The sequence below is a fragment of the Pseudopipra pipra genome, chromosome W (assembly GCF_036250125.1).
Source record: "Pseudopipra pipra isolate bDixPip1 chromosome W, bDixPip1.hap1, whole genome shotgun sequence".
Lineage (NCBI taxonomy): Eukaryota > Metazoa > Chordata > Aves > Passeriformes > Pipridae > Pseudopipra > Pseudopipra pipra.
The window spans coordinates 38172480-38198552 of record NC_087580.1 but is presented as its reverse complement, the minus strand read 5'-3'; the positions used below and the strand labels follow the sequence as shown (position 1 = coordinate 38198552).

The 26073-nt window shown below is 50.5% G+C and overlaps 2 protein-coding genes and 1 pseudogene across 2 annotated transcripts in view; 1 reads left to right on the top strand and 2 right to left on the bottom strand.

Moving 5' to 3' along the window:
• LOC135404681 (zinc finger protein 501-like) overlaps nt 1–16411 on the top strand; it is a 47352-nt gene extending 30941 nt beyond the window's left edge. The window contains exon 3 of the mRNA XM_064639419.1: nt 15517–16411. Coding sequence (XP_064495489.1) covers nt 15517–15973 — 457 coding nt within the window. The 3' untranslated portion in view covers nt 15974–16411. The remainder of the gene's footprint in view (nt 1–15516) is intronic.
• The window catches only part of LOC135405029 (zinc finger protein 271-like), a 278014-nt pseudogene that overhangs the window by 166748 nt on the left and 85193 nt on the right, over nt 1–26073 (bottom strand).
• On the bottom strand, nt 24776–25729 carry LOC135404680 (olfactory receptor 14J1-like). The gene has a single exon (XM_064639418.1). The coding sequence runs from the start codon at nt 25727–25729 to the stop codon at nt 24776–24778; it is 954 nt and encodes a 317-aa protein (XP_064495488.1).

Sequence of the window (26073 nt, the reverse complement as noted above, 5' to 3'; positions counted from 1 at the left end):
TGGAAGGTGTCCCTGCCCATGGCAGGGGGTTGGACTGAGATGCTCTTTAAGGTCCCTTCCAACCCAAACCATTCCATGATTCTGTGACTGGTGGGGGATGTGGTGGTCGGAGCTGATGGGCACAGAGACCCCCAAATGATGGAGTTTTACATTCTGGGTGGAGGAAGAAGAGGGCAGCAGAACTGACACCCTGGACTGCTGGTGGTCAGACTTTGTCCTGTTTGGGAGACTGACTGATCTGGGTGTGAGTGTGGATGTGCTGGAGGGCAGGAAGGCTCTGCAGAGGGATCTGGACAGGCTGGATCAAGAAGGCCAAGTGTCAGGGCCTGCCCTTGGCTCCCAACAACCCCCTGGAATGCTCCAGGCTGGGGGCAGAGGGGCTGGAGAGCTGCTCAGCAGGAAGGGACTTGGAGGTGCTGCTTGACAGCAGCTGGATATGAGGCAGAGTGTGCCCAGGGGGGCAAGAAGGCCAAGGGCATCGTGGCCTTTGTGGAGAAGAGTGTGGCCAGCAGGAGCAGAGAACTGATTGCCCCTGTGTGCTGGGCACTGGGGAGGCCCCACCTGGAGTGCTGGGGGCACTCAGTGGCACCCCACCCTCAGTGCCAAAAGGCCCTTGAGGGGCTGGAGCGTGTCCAGAGAAGGGAACAGAGCTGGGGAAGGCTCTGGAAAACATGTCTGCTGAGGGACGGCTGAGGGAACTGGGCTTGTTGAGTGTGGAGAAGGGGAGGCTCAGGGGGGGCCTCATTGCTCTCTGTAATGACCTGAAAGGAGGCTTTAGTGAGTGTGGGGGTTGGTCTCTTCTGCAAAGTCTTCAGTGACAGGAAGAGAGGAAACGGCCTTAAATCGGGCATCGGGCAAGGTTCCTATTAGATATTCAAAAACACTTTCCCCTGAGAGAGTGCTCAGGCATTGGAACAAGTAGCCCAGGGAGGTGGTGGAGTCTCTGGAAGCATTCAGGTGGCATCTGGATGTAGAGCTTTGGGATGGGGTTTAGGGGTGATTCTGGTGGTGCTGGGTTGACAGTTGGACTAGAAGATCTGGAAGGTCTCTTCCAACGTTGATGATTCTGTGATTCTCTGACCTGTCATCCCTGTTTGCAGGTTTGTGCTCTAACAAGACCCTGGGGATGTTTTCTCTGTTGGGTCCACAGAGATTGTGTTGTGTGAGCTTTTTTCCTCTATGATCAAAACAAAGAATAATTAATGCTAAATCCAGCAGGTGGCTTTCAAGTAATAACTTGGTCCAGTTTGTCCAACTGTGTCCAAACAGGTGAGGAAAATCTGGAACTTTAGAAGGGTTAGTTTTTTTACCTCATTAGCAGGATATCCAGGGGTGCACCAAGTGCCTTCCAGTGATGAGCACAAGAGACCAGTAGACAGTGACAATCTTGTTCTAATGTTAATGTCACTGGAGCACAGAGTGAGATCACATCAGAGTTATGTTTCTTTAATTAGAGATTGGGAATAAAGAGAAAAAGCCACCTGCTGGATTTAGCATTAATTACTCCTTGTTTTGATCTTAGGGAAAAAGGCTCACACAACACCATCTCTGAATGCTCCTTTGAACTTACCCACAGTGTGTTCACAAAGGCACAGAGCAAGGCTTTTAGATTTTGGTGCTACCCTCAGTTCCAGCATAGAAATAAATGTCTCTGTGCAGTAACAGCAATTACCTTTCCATGTTACTGAACTACCTTCAGTTTTTCTGGTCTCAAACAAATACTCCATATTTTCTCCTTGTTTTATTTTCAAAGGCATGGGTATGGGTATTTAGGTGAGTGCCTTCACTTGTATAGGATAGAAACCGTTCACATGGTTATAAATGAATATTATTCTCTTGACAAAACACCTTTTCCAAAGCCTCTGACAAAAAGAAAGGGAAAAAGAACCCAGAAAGAAAAAGAGAGCCACAGGTACATTGCTTGTCACCCACCAAAAAAGGTCTCCTCCCCAAAGATAATTCAGGCACACCCTTCAATATGGATCTCTCACTATTTTCCCAAGCTCTTTTTTAGTGGAAGTTTCTGTAGGGAAACTGAAGTGCATCACTGTCTCAGACAGCCAAGGATAAGGTGACTGAGGGAATTCAGTTGCTCTCTTTAATTAATACAGGATTATTTCCCTTTCCTTTGGTGAAGCTAATAATATGACTGGTGGAATGTCAGTAATAATTAAATCATAAACTCATGCAGCACCAAAGGGAAAACTTACTTTAGTTATGGAGCATTGCCAGCAGAATCCTGAAAATTTTATATAAAATATAATTATATATATTATATATATGTATAAAATATGTATAATATAATCTTATATTTACACAAATAAAATACCACATGTACTTCCTGGGATACTGCAAGCTTTCTACAATCCTTGTGGCATGTCTTTACAGAGCAAGAGTGAACATTTTGAGATGATACCTTAATAAATGAGCCACAGTTTTATTGTTTCTTGAATGTTAAGCACCACATCCTAAACACAGGAACAGGTTCAAGGTCCATGTCCTATTTTTGACATTTTCAGCACCTGTGATATTATGATAACCACACTTAAATATTTCTTTAGAGAGAGTAAATTAGCCCTTTTCACTAGAAGGATTCTTATGATCAAAAACAAATCTGAAAGAGAACAAAGTCAGATTTCTTTTTTTGTTTGTTGGTGGGGTTTTTTTCAACAACTGAATAAATTGCTGTCCCTCACTGGGATGGCTTTTCTACCCAAGAATTTAAAAGAAAAGCCCAAAGTTCACTTTGTTATACACTTCTATTACCTTTTGGGTTTTTTGGGTTTTTTTGGAGGCCTCACCTATTGTGATGGTTTCAGTCTAGGCCTTCCTGGAAACCAGCTTGTAACCAGGAAGGAACTAGGAAGGTGACCAAGGAAGTATTCCATGCTATTCCTTTACGTAACCCAGGGTATAAATAAGGCATTGATAAGAGAGTTCGCCCTCTTTCCTCTCCGGCGAGGTTCGAGAACGGTGGGTCCCTGTTTCGGTTGGGCTTATCTGGAGCCGAGGCCTACAGTGACTGCCGTTATCTGCCACGCGTGAGGGGAGAGCCAAGGACCGTGTCTGGCCATCCTGCCTGTTCGAAGGGAAGTGGTGAGATTCTTGCTAGTTTGCCTTCGACTGGCTGTTTGACTTGTTCGGTCCTTGCCCCTTTTTGTCCTTCTCCTTTTTTTTCCTCCCCCCCCCCCCCTTCCCCCCCTGGTGTGTGGTATTCCCCTTTCGTGTATCTGTCTTATATATAAATATACATATATATATATATACATATTTTTTGCTATAGCTTTGGCTGCTTGGTTTTTCTTCTTTTCCCTCTCTGGGAGGCGGGTCCTTGTTGTCGAGTTTCGGGGGACTTGGCAGGAAGCCAGCTCGAAACTTGTACAACATTTTTGGTGTCAGGAGTGGGATATTTTGGTTAAGTTTGGCTTGTTTTGATAAACATTTTCCAGGAAGACAGCTAAGCTCGGTGTTGTTTTGCAAGCCAATCTATTGTTTTGGGAACAGGTCTGGGAACACTGCCAGAGTCTGGGAAAACAGCCAAGGAAACTTTGTTTATATAAAACAAAAGTTTGTTTTGGGATCAAGAAGAAATAATAACAAAAAGCAATGGCTATTTCATTAATTTGTCTTATAATTCTAGCCGTCTTTACACCTGTGTTAGGCTACTCTACAGGGAGACGTCCAGACCTTGAGGATGGATGGAACGAATTGCTTCCATCCTTTAATTTTGACATCGAAGGTTTGGTAAAGGAGATCCCCATGGTTAAAATCGGCTCTAATTACTATATAAATCTTATTGCAACAGTACTGTCATTGATAAAGGTACTGGAAGTGCTCCTTAAACTTGGAAGAATGGGGTTCCGTTGCTCTCCCTCTTGTAGGAAAGATCACACCTCAAAGGGATTCGCTGGAACTTTGGAAAGGGCTGCAGACAGGCCAGTCCCCGGGTGGCATGGAGCTTGGGGAGATTTCGGTAGATTAGTAGGACGTGTGTCACCCCCCATTAATTGGGAGTTCACACCAGAACAAATGTTTGATTCTGGTGAGATGGCCCACTGTTTGGCAGAAGGGTGTTTTTCCTACAAAGATCCGAATATGCAATTCTCCGCTTTGTGCTGGGGCCTGGCTAATGCTTATCGAGCTGCCATAGACCACCTTCAGAGGGCTAAGGTCGACACAGAGACCCAAACCACGCCACTTGAAACCAGTGATGTCCCTATTAGGTCCACAGAAGTTGGGGTCCAAACACAACTTGAAGTCAATGACATTTCTACTAAGTCCACTAGAACCGGGACTCAAGCTAAGAACCGGAAGATCATCATTGCCCCTATAAAGAAGAAGAAGACGTGGGTAAGGGAGATCGAGGAACTTACGGACCCATCTCCGCAACCAGAACGCACAGAAGAAAGAGAAGAAGAAGAAGAAGGAACAGAGGATGTAGTGAACGAAGGAGCGGCAGCAATGGGAGAAGGAGCAACAGCAAGTGATGAAGGCGCGACTGCGAGAGAGGAAGAAGTGGTTGTGACTGAGGAAGGAGCGATTGGAAGAGAAGAAGCAGCTACCAGAGAGGAAGAAACGGCTACACGGGAAGGAGCACGTCCAAAAGAACTTGGGGCACGCCCAAAGGAATACAGAACAGCACCAAGAGAAAAGAAAGCAACAGCACAAATGGCCGGTGGTATATTGTCGCTTGATGATTTATATCCTGACTACAAATTCAGTGTTACAAAGGACGCAAAGAAGGAGCCAAAGCATCCCCCTCAATTGGAGGGGGAATTATCTCTACCCCTCCAGACCCAACCTTCTCTTGGAGGTGTGGATGATTGGAAGAAGCCCTTATCTTGGCACCCGAGAGACTACTCGCTACCTCCACCGGCTGGGTATCGTGAACGACGTAGAAGTCCATCTCCACGGCGTGAACGACGTAGAAGTCCATCTCCACAGTGTGAACGACGTAGAAGTCCATCTCCACGGCGTGAACGACGTAGAAGTTCATCTCCGCGGCGTGAACGACGTAGGAGTCCGTCCCCACGGTATGAACGGCGTAGAAGTCCATCTCCACGGCATGAACAACATAGAAGCTTATCCCCATGGCATGCCCAGTCTCCATCTCCACGTGAGAGATACAGGGAGGAGGCAGGAGCGGTTCCACGTAAGAGCGGAAGAGTAAAGAGGGAGGTAGAAAAGATTCTACGTGGGAGAGATGGACAAGAAATAATGCGAGAAAGCGAAATTATACAATCACTGACCACAAGAGAGCTTAGAGATTTACGGAGAGATTATATGCGCTTGCCTGGTGAACAAATCCTCGCCTGGCTGGTGCGATGCTGGGACAAGGGAGCTGATAGTCACATAATTGAAGGTGATGAAGCACGACAACTGGGATCCATTGCCCGAGACCCTAAGATAGAACAAGAAATGGGAAGGGAGAAAACGGCATCCAGTCTTTGGCTCCGAATTCTTCATGCTGTGAGGGCGAAATACCCGTTTAAGGAGTCCCTCAAGAGTTCTTCGAGAAGGTGGAGGACTGCGGAAGAAGGCATCCAATACCTGCGGGAATTGGCCATGCAGGAAATTGTCTACTCTGATCCAGAATATTATGACATCCAAGTTCCCGAGAATGTTCCTTGCACACAACCAATGTGGAAGAAGGTAATTCAAGGTGCCCCTAAACCATATAGGTATTGCTTGATAACCGCATATCATCCAAAGATGGATGAACCAAGTGTGGACACCATGTGTGCTTGGATGAGGAGCATAGAGGAAAATCTGGAAGACCCCTTCGACCCTCTATACCGACACCCCTATGATAGGGAAAGAATGGAGAGAGATTATGAATATTCCAGATATGAGGACGACCTTAGAGAAAGAGAGGACAGAAGGTATAGAGATTACCAGGAAAGGCCAATGGGAAGATCATGGCGGGACCGACAAAGACGACCTCGGCCTAGACCTCGATCCTGGTCTCGATCTCGCTCACGGTCCCTGTCATTCACAAGTCAAAGGAAAGAGAACTCTAAGCGTTGGCCACGTAACCAACTATGGGCATACCTTCGTAGTAAAGGAGAAAACATGAAGAAGTGGGATGGTGAACCCACTTTTAAGCTTGAAGCTAGAGTGAGGGAGCTGAAGCGAAAGAAGACTGACAAGAAAGTTGTCTATGTAGTAGACGGAGATTTCTTAGAAAAGAAACTGCGATCGCCGAAACACGAGAAGATGGAGGTCCGCTTCGACAACGGTAAAAAGTCTAAGAAGTCAAAGTCAAACTCTGACGACGAATGCTCTGATCAAGACCAGTAGAGGGGCCCTGCCTTCTGCCAGGAGAAGGAGAGGGACCAAGAAGATAACCGAGTTTACTGGGCTGTGTGGGTTCGATGGCCTGGCACATCGGATCCTCAGAGATACCAGGCCTTGATAGATACTGGAGCCCAGTGTACTGTAATGCCTTCGGAGTATAAGAGTACCGAGACTGTTACTATTTCTGGAGTGACCGGAGGGTCTCAAGAATTGTCAGTGGTAGAGGCAGACATGAGCTTGACGGGAGACCAATGGGAAAAGCGTCCCATTGTGATGGGGCCAGAAGCCCCTAGCATCCTTGGTATGGACTACTTAAGGAGAGGATACTTCAAGGACCCGAAAGGGTACCGGTGGGCTTTTGGTATAGCCTCGGTGATTGAAGAGGAGTCCAAGCAATTGTCTGCCCTTCCTGGCCTCTCAGAAGACCCTTCCATTGTAGGATTACTGCAAGTTAAAGATCAAGAAGTGCCAATAGCCACAACAACTGTGCACAGACGACAGTATCGGACAAACCGAGATGCTGTGATCCCTATCCACAAAATGATCCGGAAGTTGGAGAGCCAAGGGGTGGTCAGCAGAACCCATTCACCCTTCAACAGCCCCATCTGGCCTGTGCGTAAATCCGATGGAGAGTGGAGACTGACTGTGGACTATCGTGGCTTAAATGAAGTTACGCCACCGTTGAGTGCTGCCGTGCCAGATATGTTGGAGCTCCAATACGAGTTGGAGTCCAAGACAGCAAAGTGGTACGCCACCATCGACATAGCCAACGCGTTTTTCTCCATTCCCTTAGCGGCAGAGTGCAGGCCACAGTTTGCTTTCACCTGGAGGGGCATTCAATACACCTGGAATCGACTGCCCCAGGGGTGGAAACACAGTCCAACCATCTGCCATGGACTGATCCAGGCCACACTAGAGAAAGGTAAGGCTCCCGAACACATCCAGTACATCGATGACATCATTGTATGGGGGGATACAGCAGAAGAAGTTTTCAAAAAAGGACAGACGATCATCCAGATTCTCCTCGAGGCCGGTTTCGCTATCAAGAAGAGCAAAGTCAAGGGACCTGCCCGAGAGATCCAATTCCTAGGGGTGAAATGGCAAGATGGACGACGCCAGATACCAACAGACATAATCAACAAGATTGTAGCAATGGCTCCCCCCACAAACAAGAAAGAAACCCAAGCTTTTCTGGGAGCAATAGGTTTCTGGAGGATGCATATCCCAGAATACAGTCAGATTGTGAGCCCTCTTTACTTTGTGACCCGTAAAAAGAACAACTTCCAGTGGGGTCCTGAGCAACAACAAGCTTTCAGGCAGATCAAGCAAGAAATTGCACATGCCGTGGCTCTTGGACCAGTTAGAACGGGACCAGATGTAAAGAATGTACTCTACTCTGCAGCTGGAGATAAAGGTCCCTCCTGGAGCCTCTGGCAAAAGGTGCCTGGCGAGACACGAGGGCGACCACTGGGTTTCTGGAGCCGAAGCTACAGAGGTTCTGAGGCTAATTACACCCCTGTGGAAAAGGAAATCTTAGCGGCGTATGAAGGTATACGAGCAGCTACAGAGGTAATTGGTACTGAAGCACAGCTCTTCCTGGCACCCCGATTACCAGTCTTGAGCTGGATGTTCAAAGGGAAGGTACCCCCTACGCATCATGCCACTGATGCCACATGGAGCAAGTGGATAGCCTTGATTACGCAGCGTGTACGATTGGGAAGCTCAAATCGCCCTGGAATTCTGGAGGTTATCACAAATTGGCCTGAAGGTGGGAACTTCAGTCTGGCAGAAGAAGAAGAAGAGCCAGTGAGCCGAGCTGAAGAAGCTCCGCCATTTGATCAGCTGCCAGATGAAGAAAGGTGTTATGCCCTTTTCACTGATGGTTCTTGCCGTATTGTAGGAAGGAACCGGAAGTGGAAAGCAGCCGTTTGGAGTCCCACCCGACGAGTGGCAGAAGCTACTGAGGGTCAAGGCGGGTCGAGTCAATTTGCAGAGCTCAAAGCCGTCCAATTGGCCCTGGACATCGCCGAACGAGAAGGATGGCCGAGACTCTACCTCTACACAGACTCGTGGATGATAGCCAATGCTCTATGGGGATGGTTAGACCGATGGAAGAAGATGAACTGGAGGCGTGGAGGAAAACCCATCTGGGCTGCTGACTTGTGGCAGGACATCGCTGCCAGAGCGAAGAGTCTGAATGTGAGAGTCCACCATGTAGATGCCCATGTGTCCAAGAAGCAAGCTAATGAAGAACATAATAACAACAGAGAAGCGGACCGAGCTGCACAGATAGGGGTGTCACAAGTAGACCTAGACTGGCAGCAGAAGGGAGAGCTGTTTCTGGCTCGATGGGCCCATGATGCTTCCGGTCATCAAGGCCGAGATGCCACTCACAGATGGGCACGAGACCGAGGGGTGGATTTAACCATGGATATCATTTCTGAAGTTATCCATGATTGCGAGACCTGTGCCGCTATTAAGCAGGCGAAAAGACTGAAGCCCCTGTGGTATGGTGGACGTTGGGAGAAGTATAAGTATGGAGAGGCCTGGTAGATTGATTACATCACATTGCCACAGACCCGCCAAGGTAAACGCTATGTGCTTACCATGGTGGAAGCAACCACCGGATGGTTAGAAACATATTCGGTACCGCATGCAACAGCCCGAAACACCATCCTAGGCCTTGAGAAGCAGGTCCTGTGGAGACATGGCACTCCAGAGCGAATTGAGTCAGACAACGGGACTCATTTCAAAAACAGTCTAGTGGCCATTTGGGCACAGGAGCATGGTATTGAATGGGTATATCACATTCCATATCATGCACCTGCTGCAGGAAAAGTAGAAAGGTGTAATGGACTGTTGAAGACGACTCTAAAGGCACTAGGTGGGGGAACTTACAAAAATTGGGACAAGAATTTAGCCAAGGCCACCTGGCTAGTCAACACCCGAGGCTCTGTCAACCGAGCTGGTCCTGCCCAAGCAGAGTCCCTCCACACTGTAGATGGAGACAAAGTTCCAGCGATCCATCTAAAAGGTATGTTAGGTAAGGCCGTTTGGATCACTCCTCCCTCAGGCCAAGACAAACCCATTCGTGGGATTGTCTTTGCTCAAGGGCCTGGATATACTTGGTGGGTTATGAGGAAGGATGGAGAGGTCCAATGTGTGCCTCAAGGAAACCTAAGCCTGGGAAAAAACTAATTCTGTGCCTTGAGTTGTATTTTACAGGAGACCAGACACCAGACGGAAAAAAAAAAAAAGAGAGACCCAAACGAAGCTGATACGAGAATCTAAGGATGGCCGATGATGACACAGCCCAAACCAATGAGCCAGCCCTAAACCGGAACTGTGATTATGACGAAAGGGCCAAGAACACAAATCGAGTTGCTGGTGGTGCTGATCTTCAATGACAGACGACAACCTTCGAGAAAAAATAAACATGGACTATATATATATATGTGTATATGTACGGGATAGAGACAAACACAATATACAGGTGTTACGTAAAGAAATAGTATGGAATAAGGGGTGGAGAATGTGATGGTTTCAGTCTAGGCCTTCCTGGAAACCAGCTTGTAACCAGGAAGGAACTAGGAAGGTGACCAAGGAAGTATTCCATGCTATTCCTTTACGTAACCCAGGGTATAAATAAGGCATTGATAAGAGAGTTCGCCCTCTTTCCTCTCCGGCGAGGTTCGAGAACGGTGGGTCCCTGTTTCGGTTGGGCTTATCTGGAGCCGAGGCCTACAGTGACTGCCGTTATCTGCCACGCGTGAGGGGAGAGCCAAGGACCGTGTCTGGCCATCCTGCCTGTTCGAAGGGAAGTGGTGAGATTCTTGCTAGTTTGCCTTCGACTGGCTGTTTGACTTGTTCGGTCCTTGCCCCTTTTTGTCCTTCTCCTTTTTTTTCCTCCCCCCCCCCCCCTTCCCCCCCTGGTGTGTGGTATTCCCCTTTCGTGTATCTGTCTTATATATAAATATACATATATATATATATACATATTTTTTGCTATAGCTTTGGCTGCTTGGTTTTTCTTCTTTTCCCTCTCTGGGAGGCGGGTCCTTGTTGTCGAGTTTCGGGGGACTTGGCAGGAAGCCAGCTCGAAACTTGTACACCTATGTAAAAATACCTTCCTTAAAATGCATTTATTCTTTCTGTAAGAACCAAACCATTCCAGCTGACATAGCATTCTATCACCAGTACTGCAGGGAAATGTAATATCCCACTAAAGCAGAAGGGAAAGAAGACAACTGAGCATCAGCAGCTATTCCTAAGCAAGGTTAGGGGTTTAGCTCCATCTAACTGAGGGATGAGATGTGTCCCTCAGTGGGTCTCTTCCCACTCCCCCACCAGCCCTTCTACCTGACTGCAAGCTCAAAGTTCTAAAAAGAGAAGAAGAAGCTGGAGCGTCAATATTTCCCCAGTGCAAACCCCAATAATCTTTGCTGGGAGCTGACAGGAATTGCTGTTCCACTGCCCTGGGATATCCTGGCTTGAGGCGAGAGCGCAGCCCCGCCCAGAGCCCCCAACCCCTCTGAGAGCTTTTGTAGCCTCTGTTTGTCCATGTCCCTGTGGCAGAGGCTCCCCCGACATCTGCCGTGGAGCTGGTCCAGCTGCTGGACCAAACAAGGCATTGTCCAGCCTGCCTTCCCCCAGCCCCGACCGCCCCAGCCCATCTTCCATCGCTCTGCTTCCTTTTCCTGCCCCTGCTCCCCCTCCGCTCCCTTCCCTCTGGCATTTTTATGAGGAATGTTCTTGCTGTTCTCACTGTCCAAGCATAAGCTGATCCCCAGGGGAGCCTGTGGAATGTAACCCCTCAAGCACTAAATTCCTTCCCCTGTGCCAAAGACACGGGTTTGTTGTTGCTGCCCCTCCCGCCGAGCACCAGCTCCATCTCCTGCTCCTGCCCAGCAGCTTTGCAGAAATCCAGGGCTGGGTGTGGATTGAAGGCTGTGGCAAGGGACAGGATAAAGTTGCTTGGCTTCCACCCTTGGTGTCTCAGTGTTTGTGATCTTGGGAATCCTCACAAACCTGGAACAATGCCAGATTATCTGTTGTGGCAAAATATATACCTGGAGATTTTTTTGATATGTGTTTACATTTTCCTTGAAAGTACAACTGATTGAACATCCAACTGATAGAAAACAATGTATAAAAAAAAAAGGAAAAAGGGGGAAAAAAAGAAAAAGAAAGATAAAAACAAAGAAAAGGAAGAAAAAGAAAGAAAAAGGAGAAAAAAAAGAGAAAACAAGAAAGAAAAAACAGGAAAAAATTGAAAAAAAAAAAGAACAAAGAAAAAAGAAGAACGAGAAAGAAAAAAAGAGAAAAAGGAAAGAAGAAAGAAAAAAGAAAGAAAAGAAAGAAATAAAAAAGAGAAAATAAAAGAAGACAGAAAAACTAAACCCCAACAAGTCCGGTCCTCCCCCACCGCAGGGAATACAACTCCCACAATGCACCGCGCAGGTGGGGGCGTGGCGAAGGGCGGGCAGGGGCCGTGGCCGCGCGCTGATTGGCTGCGGGGCGGGTCTGTAAAGGCGGAGGGCGCGCGGAGCGGGCGCCATTTTGTCCTCGTGGTCGGGAGTGAGGAGGACTCGCCTGCGGCCGCTGCACTTCGCTGGGTGAGTTGGCGGGGGGGCGGCGAGAGCGGGGTCTGGGGATCCCCTCGGGGGCTGCGGGGAGCGCGGGTGTGGGTGGAAAGGCTGGAGGGCTCGGGAGGGTTTAGCGGGGGTGGTTCGGGGGTTCCCGGGGACGTTTTGAGGGGTCCCTGAAGGGACTCAGGGGGGAGGTTGAAGGTCCCTGAAGAGGTTTGGGGGTCTCTTAGGGTTCTGTTTTTGTTTTTTTTTGAGGAGATTTGGGGTGTCCCAGGTGGTCTTTGGGGGTCTCTGAGTAGGTTTAGGGGTCCGGGGGGGCTTCGCAGAGACCTTTTCTGCAGTTTTGGGGTCTCTAGGGGGTTTAAGGGGTCGCAGACGGTTTTGAGGGTCCCTGAGGGCGATTGGAGGGTCCCTGAATGGGCTTGGGGGATCCCAGGTGGGTTTTGCGGGTCACTGAGAGGGTTTAGGGGGTGCTGGGGAGGGATGAGGTCTCTGAGGGGATTTGAGGGGACCTTGAGGAGGTTTCAATGGGTCGAGGGGGGGATTTCAGGGGGTTTGAGGGCATCTTGGGGAGTCCCCTAAAGCCCATCAGTGGGGTTCGGGGGGTCCCCCAGCCCCCAGGGGAGGGGTCCTATGGATGCCCCTAAATTCGGAGGAGGGAGATATACTACATGCGGGTAAGGGAATCCCAATGCCCCCAGTATATCCCAATCACCTCCCACTGACCCTCAGTATGGCCCAGTAACCCCCCAGTAACCTCCCAATGTATCCCAGTGAGCATCCATTAACCCCCACTATGGCTTGGTAACCTCCCAGTGTTCCCTGGTGTGTCCTGATAATCCCCCAGTAACTCCCCAGTTCTCTGCCAGTGCCCCCCAGTGTGCCCCAGTTCACCTCCAGTCCCTCCCAGTGCCCTCCCAGTGTCTCTCAGTAACCTCCCAGTCCCTCCCAGTGCCCCTTGGTTCCCCTCCGTGTGTCCCAGTATCCCCCAGTAATCCCCCAGTGCCCCCCAAAGCCCCCCAACTGTCCCCAGCATGTCCCCAGATGCCCTTGGCCTTTCTGTGAGCAGGGGGGGAAAGGCATTTTTGTGGTCAGAGGGTCCAGGGGGGCTCCTGGGGTGAGATGGAGGGTTGGGGACATCAGGGATGGGGTTTGGGAACAGTGGAGAGGGGTTTGGGAACAGTGGAATTGGGGGTGTCAAGGGGGGAACTGGAGCCATGGAGAGGCCCTGGGGGCATTGGAGACACAAGGGGGGTCTCAAGGTGTCAAGAGGGGAACTGCGGACAGCAAGAGGGTCTTGGGGACACCAGGGGGTTCTCAGGACTCACTTGCTGTTGGTGCAGCCCCTTCTCTCGCCCCCAGGCCCCTTTAACCCCCCCAGAGTGTCACCAACCTCCATTTTCCCTTTAATCCCCTCCCTCCACAGATCCCTTTGATGCCCCAATGCCCCCAAAACCTGTTTTAACTTCCCCAAATACACCCAAAGACCCCCAACCCCCCCCAAATCTTCATCCAACTCCTCCAGTTCCCTTCAAATCTCCCCCAGCTCCCCCTCCCAAATCCCTTCCAACCCTCCTAAAGAGGGATCACCCACACCCTGGGACAGGAACACAATGGGCTGTACTGGGGGCACTGGGCTGTACTGGGAGGGCACTGGGGGGAGCTCAGGTATCCTAGGACAATGTGGCCCAGCTCCAGGAGAGATGTAGGGAGCAGGGAGGAGGTACTGGTCTGTGCTGGTCTGTGGTGGTCTGCCCCCCCAATCCCCAAAGCCCCTCCTCAGCTCCCCCAGGACCCTCCCGCACCCCAAAGCCCCCCAGGCCCCCCCAGGCCCCTGACTTGGTCCTGCTGCCCCTTGAGCATCTGCAGTTCCTGCTCACATTTCACTACTCACAGGGTAGTGAGAGGAACATATCCCTCAAATACTCAATATACTCTTCATACACAATATCTGTCTGGACAGACAGATAAAGCAATAATCAGATATATTCTGTATCATATATATGGTACATATTCTACAGAATCCATTCTTAGGTGTTGTATGATATATCTATAAGATATTACAAATAATAAGCAATAACAAGGCATTTGTGGTTCTGCCTGTCTCACACACACACACAAAAGTCTGGTTAGTGCTGCCCTCAGGAAACCCCCCCAACCTTGGTCCAGCTAAAGCCGTGGAATTTGTCTTTGTTTCCCTTGGGTTCAGGGTCAGGCTGTGCCTGTGTCCAGCCCAGAGGCTCAGAAAAGCATTTCTCCCATCCCACTGCAATCTGCTGCTGCAGACAGGACCCAGGCACTGGTGGCACTGGGAGTGAACAGCAGAGTGTTTCCAGGGGCTCTCTGAAGGAACACGAGTGTCCAGAGAAACCAGCACAAGTGTTGACAGAAGTCCCACTCCTTCATCTCTGAATGAGCTCGTTCAGCCCAGGAAAAACTGTCTAAGTTTTATTTCCATGGAAGGAGGTTTTTCCCACTTTAACACCAGTTTAGTTCCAAACCAGTTTCTTCATTTCCTCCTCCCGATTTCCCTGAAGGACACTGACAGGGACCATGGACACTGACAGGGATCACAGTTTGTCCCTTGGCCATACAGCTCCTGCTGTTTGGTAGCACAGGAGAGGTTAATTAGAGCCCAGGCTCCAATCCCACGCCGCGCCTTGAAGACGAGCTTGAAATCAAACGACTTTCCTGCTGGAGGGTTAAAATCAGTCCCCATCACTTTTTTTGGGCTGAACCTTCATATTTTGGAGTATTTTTTAGCTGAATCTCAACTTTTTGCAGTTTGGGGTGGTGAGGGTTTTCTTGCTATTTCTGAGGGGGTTTTGCCTGAATCTTGTTGGTGGCTTCAGTTTTTCTGGGCTGAATCTTGGTGTTTTGGAGGTTTTTATGGTCACAGGATGCCCGGTGAGTTCTAGAGATGGACTTGGGCAGGAGGAACCCCCAAGCCAACACGCTCAGCCCTTGTTTTCCCCCTATCAGGATTTGTCCTTCCCAAAGCTTGGGCAGATGGAGGAGGAGGCTGCGAGGAAGAGGAAGATGCCTTGGGCCCCCCAGGCAGGTGAGGAGGAAGTCAGTGTCCCTTTGGGCGGGTGTTGTGCTGGCTCTGTCAGCCGAGCATGGCCCCGGCTGCAGGACAACCCCGCTGGCGCCGCCGTCCTGCCGGGGCCGGAGTTGGGGGGATGTCCTTGGCCTTCCCTGTGGGCCGGAGGCAAATCCCCTCCCTGTCCTTCTTGCTTCCTGCCCCAGGCCCCGAGCTGAGGACGGAGAGCCCGGAGGACAAATCCCCCCGTGAGACCCTGGTGGGAGAGGCCGTTTTGAAGGGCTCCCCGGCGCAGGAAGGCAGCGGGGAGGAAAAGGGCCGGAGATCCCCCCTCAGGAGGGGCTCCAAAGCCAGCCCAGGGTGCTCTGAGGAGGAAAGAGCCAGCCTGTGCCGGGAAGGCGGCCGGAGCTTGAGCTGGAGCTCTGACCTGGTGGTCCCTGATCAGCCTCCCAGCAGAGAGAAGCCCTTCAGGTGCTTGGAATGTGGGAAGAGCTTCAAGAACAACTCCCACCTGATCCGACACCAGCACATCCACACTGGGGCACGTCCCTACGCATGTGGGGAATGTGGGAAGAGCTTCAACCAGAGCTTCCACCTGATCAAACACCAGCAGGTCCACACTGGGGAACGGCCCTACGTGTGTAATGATTGTGGGAAGAGCTTCAAGAACAGCTCCAACCTGATCCGACACCAGGCCATCCACACTGGGGAACGGCCCTATACGTGTGGGGAATGTGGAAAGAGCTTCAGGGACAGCTCCAGCCTCCGCACCCATCAGCTCATCCACACTAGGGAACAGCCCTACAAGTGCTTGAAATGTGGGAAGAGGTTTAAGACCAGCTCACATCTCTACAGGCATGAGCGGACGCACACGGATGAGAGGCCCTTCCGCTGCACCGACTGCGGGAAGGGCTTCAAGCACAACTACCACCTCAGCACCCACCGGCGCATCCACACCGGGGAAAGGCCCTACAAGTGTGGGGAGTGTGGGAAGAGCTTCCCCCACAGCTCTACCTTGACCAAACACAAACGTACCCACCAGTAAGAGAAGCCCTACCAGTGCCCCGACTGCGGGAAGAGCTTCGGCCGCTGCTTCCACCCCGAATGAACCCCCTGATGTTGAGGCAACCCCTGGAGTCCAGTGACTGTCAGTCCATCCCTTTTGACCACAAAGGGCCAGTCCCCTTTCCCAGGGGCAGCTTCTTCCATAAGAACCCTTCTTGGAGGGGTGTGTGGAGATTCCTGCCTTGGCTGGGGACCCCCCAAGGTCACTGCTGGAGGCTGAGAGCAGAGATCTCCCCACGAGCATTGGTCTGGGGGAGTTCCATCCATCTCTAATTAAGAATTATTGCTTTTTTGCCAGCTTGAGCAGAATTGCTTCAACAATTGCTTTAGTGTAGAGCACTGTCCTGTCTTATCCTATACTCCTGGTAGTTTTAGTGTTTGTCTTGTGCAGTAAATAATTCTGATGAAGATCTTTTGTCTGATCATTTGGAACCCTAAATAAATTCCTTTCTATCAATAGATCTGATTTGCCATCGTTAAAACCTGGGGAACAAAAGTGGTTCAGTCACACCCCTGTAATTCCTCTAAACAAACTGTTGGCATAATCCAAGGCTGAGATTGGATCCATCAGCCCCCAGCACCCCACAGTCAGTTGGGAGCTCAGGGGGGCCACCACCCTTTGCCAACCCCCCTGTGCCGAAAGACCCCCATGGGACCATCTGCCCCACCAGACCCGCCTTTTCCACCGTTCTCCCTGTTCCTTCCACTTTTCCATAGTCTCCTCAATCCCCACCCCCCCCCGGATTACTCTGGGGGTCCCAAGCCCCATTTTTCCCCTCCTCTCACATCTTCCACTTCATCCCCTCAATCCCCAGCTCCCTCCAACTCAGTTTGGGGTCCCACCACCCCAAAAAAAGAGGTCAGGTGGGGTCCCCCAAATCTTCTCCCCACTGCCCCCCAATAACCGGGACTGGGGAGAACTGGGAAGCTTTACTGGGATCACTGGGAGCAACCGGGCAGAGGCAGAGTGACAGCAGGGGAAGGGGGGACACACGACCCCCCCAAAATCCTCACAGAGACGGGGGGGTCCAGGCTGGGCCCGAGGCCCCAGGGAGGGGCTGCGGCCGCCGGCGGCTCAGGAGCTCTGTGGGGAGAGAAAAGGGGGTGACACCGGGGTGGGGGGACAGGGGGGACACCGGGATACACCGAGACCCGGACTGGATGCATTGGGACCAGAACTGGGGAACAGGCATCATACTGGGAGCACCTGGCAGCACGTTGGAGGCAACTGGGATATACTGGGAGTGACTGGAACCACAGTAGGGGTGACTGGGAGCAACTGGAACCACACTGGGGGCAACTGGGATCATACTGGGAGCAGCTGGGCCCCTACTGGGGTCATACTGGGATCATACTGGGAGTGACTGCAATAATCCTGGGAGTGTGTGAGAGGAACTGCAACCATACTGGGGATGAGTGGGATAAAACTGACTTTGTACTGGAAGTGTCTGGAAGTCACTGGTATCATACTGGTGGCAACTGTGATTGTACTGGGATCATACTGGATCAGACTAGGATCATACTGGGAGCAACTGGTTCTATGCTAGGGGCAACTGGGAGCTACTAGGATCCCACTGGGAGGAAGTGGGAGCAACTGGGACCATGCTGGGCACAACTGGGATCATAATGGGAGCAACTGGGCCCACAGTGAGGGTGGCTGAGGTCATACTGGGAGTGACTGGGAGCATTCTGAGGGCAGTTGGGACCATGTTGGTGCAACTGGGATATACTTGGAGCAAGTGGGATCACACTGGAATTGACTGGGATCATACTGGGGGGCACTAGGACCCCACTGGGGGTGACTGGGAGTGGCTGTGAGCAACTGGGATCATACTGGAAGCTACTGGGAGCAACTGGGAGTGAGTGGGACCACACTGGGGGCAACTGGGATATAGTAGGAGAGACCAGGAGTGACTGGGATCATACTGAGAATGACTGGGAGCGTACTGGGAGTGACTGGGGGGTCACTGGGGAGCATGGGAGCATGCTGGAGGCAACTAGGATATACAAGGAGTGGCTGGGAGTGACAGGGATCATACTGGGAGTGTCTGGAACCCTGCTGGGGGCAACTGGGATCCTACTGGGAACAGCTAGGCCCCTACTGGGGTCCTGTTGGGGTCTTACTGGGAGTGACTACAATACTACTGAGAGTGTGTGAGAGGGACTGCAGCCATACTGGGGATGAGTGGGATCAAACTGGATTAGTACTGGAAGTGTCTGGAAGTTACTGGGATCATACTGGGGATGACTGGACTCATACTGGGATCATACTGGGAGCAATTGGGACCATGCAGGGGGCAAATGGCATCCTCCAGGGAGTGACTGGGGCCATACTGGACTCAGAGTGGGAGTCCCTGAGAGTGAAAGGAACCATCCTGGGGGTGGCTGGGAGCAACTGGGACCACCTTGGGGGCAACTGGGATCCTATTGGGAGTGACTGGCAGTGACTGGGATCATAGTGGGAGTGACCAGCACCATACTGGAATTATAGTGGGAGTGACTGTAAAGGACCAGGATCAAACTGGGAGTGACTGGAACTACGCAGGGGGGAATTGGGAGCCAGTGGGGCCAGGCTGGAAGCCAACTGGGAACATCCCTGGAGCAACTGGGATCATGCTGGAAGCAACTGGGAGTAACTGGGAGTGACAGGGTGCATGCTGGAGGCAACTGGCATAAACTGGGAGTGACCAGGATCATCCTGATGGAAACTGGAACCATCCTGGGGCAAGTGGAAGTAACTGGGTGTGACTACGAGCATGCTGAGGGCAACTGGGATATACTGGGAGTGTCTGCAACCATCCTGGGGGTGACTGGGACCACATGGGGAGCGACTTGGACCATGCTGGGGGCAACTGGGAGGAACTGGGAGTGAATGGATCTACAGTGGGACAACTGGGATTGACTGGGACCATGCTGGGGGAAGACTGGGATCATACTTGGATTGACTGGATCTATGCTGGAGGCAACTGGGAGAAACTGGGATCATGCAGGGGGCAACTGCAATCGTACTGGGATCATAATGGGATCAGACCAGGATCATACTGGGAGCAACTGGGTCTGTGCTAGGGGCAACTAGGAGCAACTGGGATCACACTGGGAGGAACTGGGAGCTACTGGGACCCTGCTAGGGACAACTGGGATCATACTGGGAGCAACTGGGCTCACAGTGAAGGTGGCTGTGTCATACTGGGGGTGACTGGGAGCATTCTGAGGGCAGCTGGGACCATGTTGGCACAACTCATCACTGGTTGCCAAAGTCATCACATACCTAAAATAAACCTGAAACTCTGCTTTTCAGTTAACCTGCTGGCTTGCAGTCAAATTATCAGGCAATGCAATTACAAACTACTAGAAGAGGATCAAAACTGCATTCAGCAGGTGTGTTTTGGAAAAAAAATCCTAAAATTTCCTGGTGTTGCCAATCAAAACAGCTGTTTAAATTACACTTTTATGAATCCCAAAAATCCAATGGGATTGAACAAGCTCTTGGTAGAAGACAACCTGCTGGCATATGTAAATTGTCTTTGGATTTGCTGCAACATTACAAAACAGACATTTACTTGGAACTGGCAAAATCAGCATGAAAAATCTAATAGACTAATATGGGAGTTGGTTGTTGTGAGGAAAACAAAGTTTCCTGGTCTTCAGCTGATATTGCCAAAATGACAAATTTAAGTATCAACAACAGTATCTCAGATGTATTTTGGAGCTCAAGCCACCCATCAAAGTGTTTACTGGCAACAAATGGAACACTAATCCTGATTTTCAATCAGAGAGTTTATTCATTGTTCTAACCAAACATACTTGGAGTTATATTTGGGTTTAATAGTGCTAAAAAGCCATACAGATTCTCTGCCAGTAAAATAAGGGACTGGGAAAAACACTGTGACCACTTCTCTCCCCCCACCACCCAGTGGCAAACACAAGAGACCCATGTGTAGGCTTGTGTAGGTTGCACTGACAAATATTAATTAGGTATTTTACTTAGAGAGTCTCTTCACTGGGTAGCAAAATAAATCTTCTGGGAGGAAAATTCTGTGATTTTCCACAGAAATTTTTGTTGTCGGGTTCCAGTGACAATGCCTAATTAACATCCATTTATATCCCAACCATTATTGACCTTTCACTGGACTTTGTTAACTACTGAGACAAATACTCAAGACCTCTGTGTTCGTTTTTCACCGTTTAAAATTAGTTTACAACAGAAGGAGCTGCAAAAACATCCTACAGTTTTCTTCAAAAACTTTAAAGTCAAAGAAAGACTACGGAATTACAAGACAAATCTTAAAACTTTTTCTTCATCTTCTTTTCAGGCAGGCCAAGATCAGAGCCATTGTGCTGTCTACTCTATTATACGGATCTGAATCATGGGTCATCTACGGCCACCACCTGCGTCTCTTAGAACGCTTCCATCAACGCTGCCTCCGAACAATCCTAAACATCCACTGGTCAGATTATGTGACCAATACATCTGTTCTAAAACAAGCAGCAGTCACAAGTATTGAGGCCATGTTGCTGAGAACACAGCTGTGCTGGGCAGGGCACATCTCCAGGATGAAGGACCACTGCCTCCCTAAGATCCTCCTTTATGGTGAACTTGCCACCGGCTGCCGCAAGAGAGGAGCCCCAAAGAGAAGATACAAGGACTCCCTGAAACAACATCTCAGCCTTGGCCATATTGATCATCACAACTGGTCTACTCTGGCCTCCAATCGGGAGGCCTGGAGACACACCGTCTATAATGCAGCTGTCTCCTTTGAGAACGCACACAGGATAATTCTTGAGGAGAAAAGACAATGCAGAAAGAACCATGTTTTGCAGAATTTACCATCTAAGGAGTCCTTCTGCTGTGCCTTTTGCAATCTGTTATGTCTATCTCGTATTGGCCTCATTAGCCACCAGCGTGCCTGTAACAAATGTGGATAGAGCCTTCCCAAATCTTCGTTCGCGAAGCCCAGCCATGATGATGATGAATGTTGTTATTATGAATCTGTAATTCAGTCACTGTTAAAATTGTAGCAAATGCTGTTGAACCACTTGATAATTGTTCAATTGGTCAATGATTAAGTGCTACTAATCTCTTTTGCCCCCTTATCTTTGGATCCAAATCCTTTCTGCCCTGACCCTCTTGCATCCCAAGGCTCTGTGTAAATAATTCCGTTTCATCAAAAAAAATATATATTTTTCATAACTTCCACTTTAAAATCTTCTTGCTTAGCTAAACTACAAAACAACTCCAATTAGCTGTAGAAGTCTTGAAGACTTGAAGACAATTAAAGGAATAGAAATAATTTGTTTTTCAGTGTTTTAATGAGTCTCCTAGTGTGTTTGGAGTTGCATCAGCTGTGAGTCCCAGATGAGTCATGTCAGAACTGGTGAGGCTGAGGGGTGAGGAGCAAGGTTGATTATACAGGGTCAGTCTGGATCCCCTGAGGAGACACTCAGCATCAAGATCACTTGGAGAACACCTCTATCACCTCTTCTCTGAACTAAAAAAATATCCATAATTGAATTAAAACAAAAAAAGTACAAACTTCAAAGACTTGTTTTGAAATTGCCTTGAAGACAATTAAAGGAAGACAAAGAGATCCTGAGGGATTTCTGGAATTTAATGAGCCCCACGGGGTGTTTGCAGCCCAGCCCATAATCCTGAGGTACTGACAGAAGATTGAAGCAGCTGATGAAGAAGTCAGAAGCCAAACTCCAAGTGCCTTGAAGCATTGCTGGGCCCCACTGAGGGCAGGCACTGACAAAGCCTCCCCAGGGACTCCTTGGAGCAGCTCCTTGGAGGCCAGGAGTGCAGGCAGACAAAGGCTCTGGGCAGGCCCCTGCAATGCTGAGCAAAGCCTGCCTTGGTTTTGTGGAGCACAAAGGCCAAGGCCTGAGCCCCAGGCCCTGGCCCAGCAGATCCTGTCCCTCCCGGCTGGCTCAGGGCTGTTTGGGGGGCACTGGGATGGGAGGGGGAGGAACAACCAAGGCCCAAAACTGGGCAACCCCTGCCAGGCTCCTGAGGGAGGGGTGAGGCAGAAACCAAGGGCAGAACCTGCCAGGCAAGTTGCTTGTGGTGGCCTGAGTGGCAGAGGCAGCTGCCAGAGGCAAGGGGACAAAGGCCTGGGTGCCTTTGGGCCTTGCAGCCCTGCCAGAGCCCTTGGCCATCTCTCCTGCAGGCTGTCCTGCCCTGGCCCTGCTGCTGCTCTGGCCTTGCAGGCTGCACACACCCCTCCTGCTTTCCCACCCCCTCCCAGCAGCATTTCCAGACCCTCCCTGATGTCTCTGCACCAGCTCTGGCTGTTCCCTGGAACACAAAGCCATGGGCTGATCCTGACTCCCTCTGGGTGACCTCTTGCACCACAAGGGTCCCTATTGAGTGATATTTCTTTTTCTTCACCTTCAGTCTGAACTTTCAATGCTACTCTTTGTGGAGATTTCATTCTATTTCCAATATGGAGAAAAGCTCCACCCTGTCAGATCTCCTCTAGACCCTCTCCAGTTCTTCCTCCTTCCTCCAGAATGGGGAACCTCACAGACAGACAGACCAGTCCGGATGTGGTGACCCCAGAGCTGAGTCCAGGGGGGTGACAACTCCCTTGTCTGGGTGCCCACACTCCCCCCAAGGCAGCCCCATGTGCAGTTGGCCTTAAATCAAGGGGCCATTCTGATTCTTTGTAACGTCACGGAATCAAGTGGCACCGTGACACTGCAGGGCCTCATGGAACCAAAGGAATGCAGGGACACTGTGGAATCTCATGGAACCAAGGGCCCATTGTGACATGCGAGATGTCTTTGGAACAGAAGGAACTCTGAAACATCTCAGAACCAAGGGCCCACTGTGCCTCCCCAGAACTCCATGGAATCAAGCAGAGCTGCTGCCTCCCTGTTTCCATCTGTTTACAAAAGGAGTCCGGGGGGGGAGAGAAGAGGCAATTTCTCTCTCTGCTGATGTTTTGAACTGTCTGTTGATATTGCTGGTTTTGCTGTTATATTTCTTGTCAGTGAACTGTTATTTTTGTCACTTGTACCTCCTTGTATTTTGTCTCCCTGTAGTGGTGGGGAATAAAAGGGGAGCAAATTCATTTTATTGGAGTTCCCACCCCAATATGTGTCTTTAAACCAGGACAGGTTGCTCAAGGGCTCCCTGAAATTTGGCATCATCCACAAAGGACTTGAAAATACATTTTATCCCATTGTACAGAGAGATAATAAAGATGTTCTACAGTGGTGTTCAAGGGCTGGTCTCTGAGGGATTTCACCAGGAAGTTGCTGCCAAGAGGACTTTGTACCATGGATTTTATTGGACCCTCTTCATTCAGCCAACTTCCCACCCACCACATCTCCCACTTCTTCAGTCCAGCTCGCACCAGTCTGGCTCTAAGAGACCACAGGAGACCATGTCAAGGGCCTTGATGAAGTCTGGGCACACAACATCCTCTTCTATTCCCTCCCACAGGGGTTCTGCAATCTCTGCCTTGTCCTTCCAACGCCTGGCAATGGCTGCAGGAGGACTTGCCCTATCCCCTTCCCTGCTGAGCCTGAGCAATCTGGAAGTCTCCCAACCCTCCTTGCTGCCCTGTTTGCAGACTGCTTCCATGTCTGCCTTTGCCAAGGCCCCAGGAAGCTCTGGGATGGCTCTGGCCTTTCCAAGGGTTTGGGAGAGGTCTCCCAGTGACACTGCCCAGCCTTCTCAATAGCCCTGACTCCAAACCCTTCTCCATAGCCCACACTTAGAGAGGAGTGCCCAGGACACAACACAGGTTGTCCTGGGGTTCTGGAGAATGAGAAGGGATTTCTTCCTAGAGGCCAACCCCTCCAATTGGATTTGAGTGCAGCTGAAAGGTTTGCTCAGCATTTTCCCCAGTGCCTCCCTGCCCTGAAGGTTTCTGGCCATCAGGCTGGAGCTGAGGGGGTTGGGCAGGTGCCTGAGGAGGGGGTAGAACAAGGGCTGTATCCAACTGTGCCAGGAGGGCTGTGCTGGGCAAGGATGAGGAGGCTGCAGAAAACAGTGGCACTGGGGAGGTGAGAGGAGCAGCTGGAGAGACCTTGTGCCTGCCCACGCTGGGCAGGAGCTGCCCCAGGATGGCAGCTCTGAAGCACTCACAGGATGTCCCTGTGAACAGGAGGGGAAGACTGGATCTAAAAATGAAACCTGGAAAGCAGAGAGCAGGAGTGTCATGGTGTCACTACAGGAGAGTTCAAGCCCTGGAGTAAGGTCACAGAAGAAGTGATCCAGTCCATGCACTGCCCTCAGAAGATCCCACAGCATCCTGGAGATGCTGTAAGAGAGCCCAGCTCTGCTTCACAAGTTCCCAGAGCCTGTCCCTGCCTGTGCTCCAAGGGCTTCCGCTCCCCAGGACTGTGCTCAGAGAGCACTCAGGCCTTACAGCGAGAAAGGGGCTCAGGAGGGCAGTGTGGAAGTGGCAAGAGAGCAGCTCTGCAAAGACCAAGCCCTGCTGCTCCCTGGCAGTGCTGCTGGGCTGGGATTATTGTCCCCTTCCTGTTTGCAAATACACCCTGTCCTGCAGTGTGCTGTCCTTTAGGAACATCTGAGAAGAAGGGTCTTGGACAAAGGCGGCACTGCAGAGTCCTTTATTTTGTTTAAAGACTCAGCCAGTACAATTCATCATTTTTACATCTCTGGGTCAAATTCAATGGGTAGACACTAATTTAGAGGGTAGATGCATAATAATATTTAATTCCATAGAAAATTATTGCAAGAAGAACCCGATGACCTCTAAGAAAAACCTGAACAGGAAGGCTGGGCCATTAAGGAGTCTCATTCTGAATGCTACACACCAGAAAACAGGCACTTTATTGCTCCTGAAAAGCATCCAGTCATTTTCCTCAGGGCATCCTTGAGTTCCTGATTCCTCAGGCTGTAGATGAGGGGGTTCAGTGCTGGAGACACCACAGAGTACAGAACTGATAACGCCAAATCCAGGGATGGGGAGGAGATGGAGGGGGGCTTCAGGTAGGCAAAGACGCCAGTGCTGAGGAACAGGGAGACCACAGCCAGGTGAGGGAGGCACGTGGAAAAGGCTTTGTGCCGTCCCTGCTGAGAGGGGATCCTCAGCACAGCCCTGAAGATCTGCACATAGGAGAAAACAATGAAAATAAAACAACCAAAAGCTAAAGAGATGGAAATCAAGAGAAGCCCGAGTTCCCTGATGTAGGAATGTGAGCAGGAGAGCTTGAGGATGTGTGGGATTTCACAGAAGAACTGGCCCAGGGCATTGCCCTGGCACAGGGGCAGGGAAAATGTATTGGCTGTGTGCAGCAGAGAATAGAGAAACCCAGTGGCCCAAGCAGCTGCTGCCATGTGGGCACAAGCTCTGCTGCCCAGGAGGGTCCCGTAGTGCAGGGTTTTGCAGATGGCAACGTAGCGGTCGTAGCACATGATGGTGAGGAGGGAAAACTCTGCTGAAATGAAGAAGACAAAGAAAAAGAGCTGTGTAGCACATCCCATGTAGGAGATGGTTGTGGTGTTCCAGAGGGAATTGTCCATGGCTTTGGGGACAGTGGTGCAGATGCAGCCCAGGTCTGTGAGGGAGAGGTTGAGCAGGAAGAAGCCCATGGGGGTGTGCAGGTGGTGGTCACAGGCTATGGCGCTGAGGATGAGGGCGTTGGCCAGGAGGGCAGCCAGGGAGATGGCCAGGAAGAGCCAGAAGTGCAGGAGCTGCAGCTCCCGCCTGTCTGCGAATGCCAGGAGGAGGAAGTGGGTGAGGGAGCTACTGTTGGACATTTGCTACTTCAGGGTATGGTTTTCTGTTGAGGAGAAAAAAGGCAGAACTGAATTAGGCCAGACTCAATCAGCAAACCATCTTGCATGTCTCATAGCAATTCAACATTCAGGGCCTCTTTTCAGGAAGATCTCTCTGCATCCATCTCCCTGAGCTCTGGGATTTGCTGGCTGAAGGGGGCACTGAGAGCAGGGACCCTGGAATGGGCTCCCGAGGAATCCTTCTTGCTGTGCAGTGAGAGGCAACTTGGAGCACAGGGTGACCTCCAATTAAATGCACTTGTGATGTATCAAAGTGTTTCCAGAACTGCAGGTCACAGTTTGGCCAAGGGCAGAACAGAGGGAGG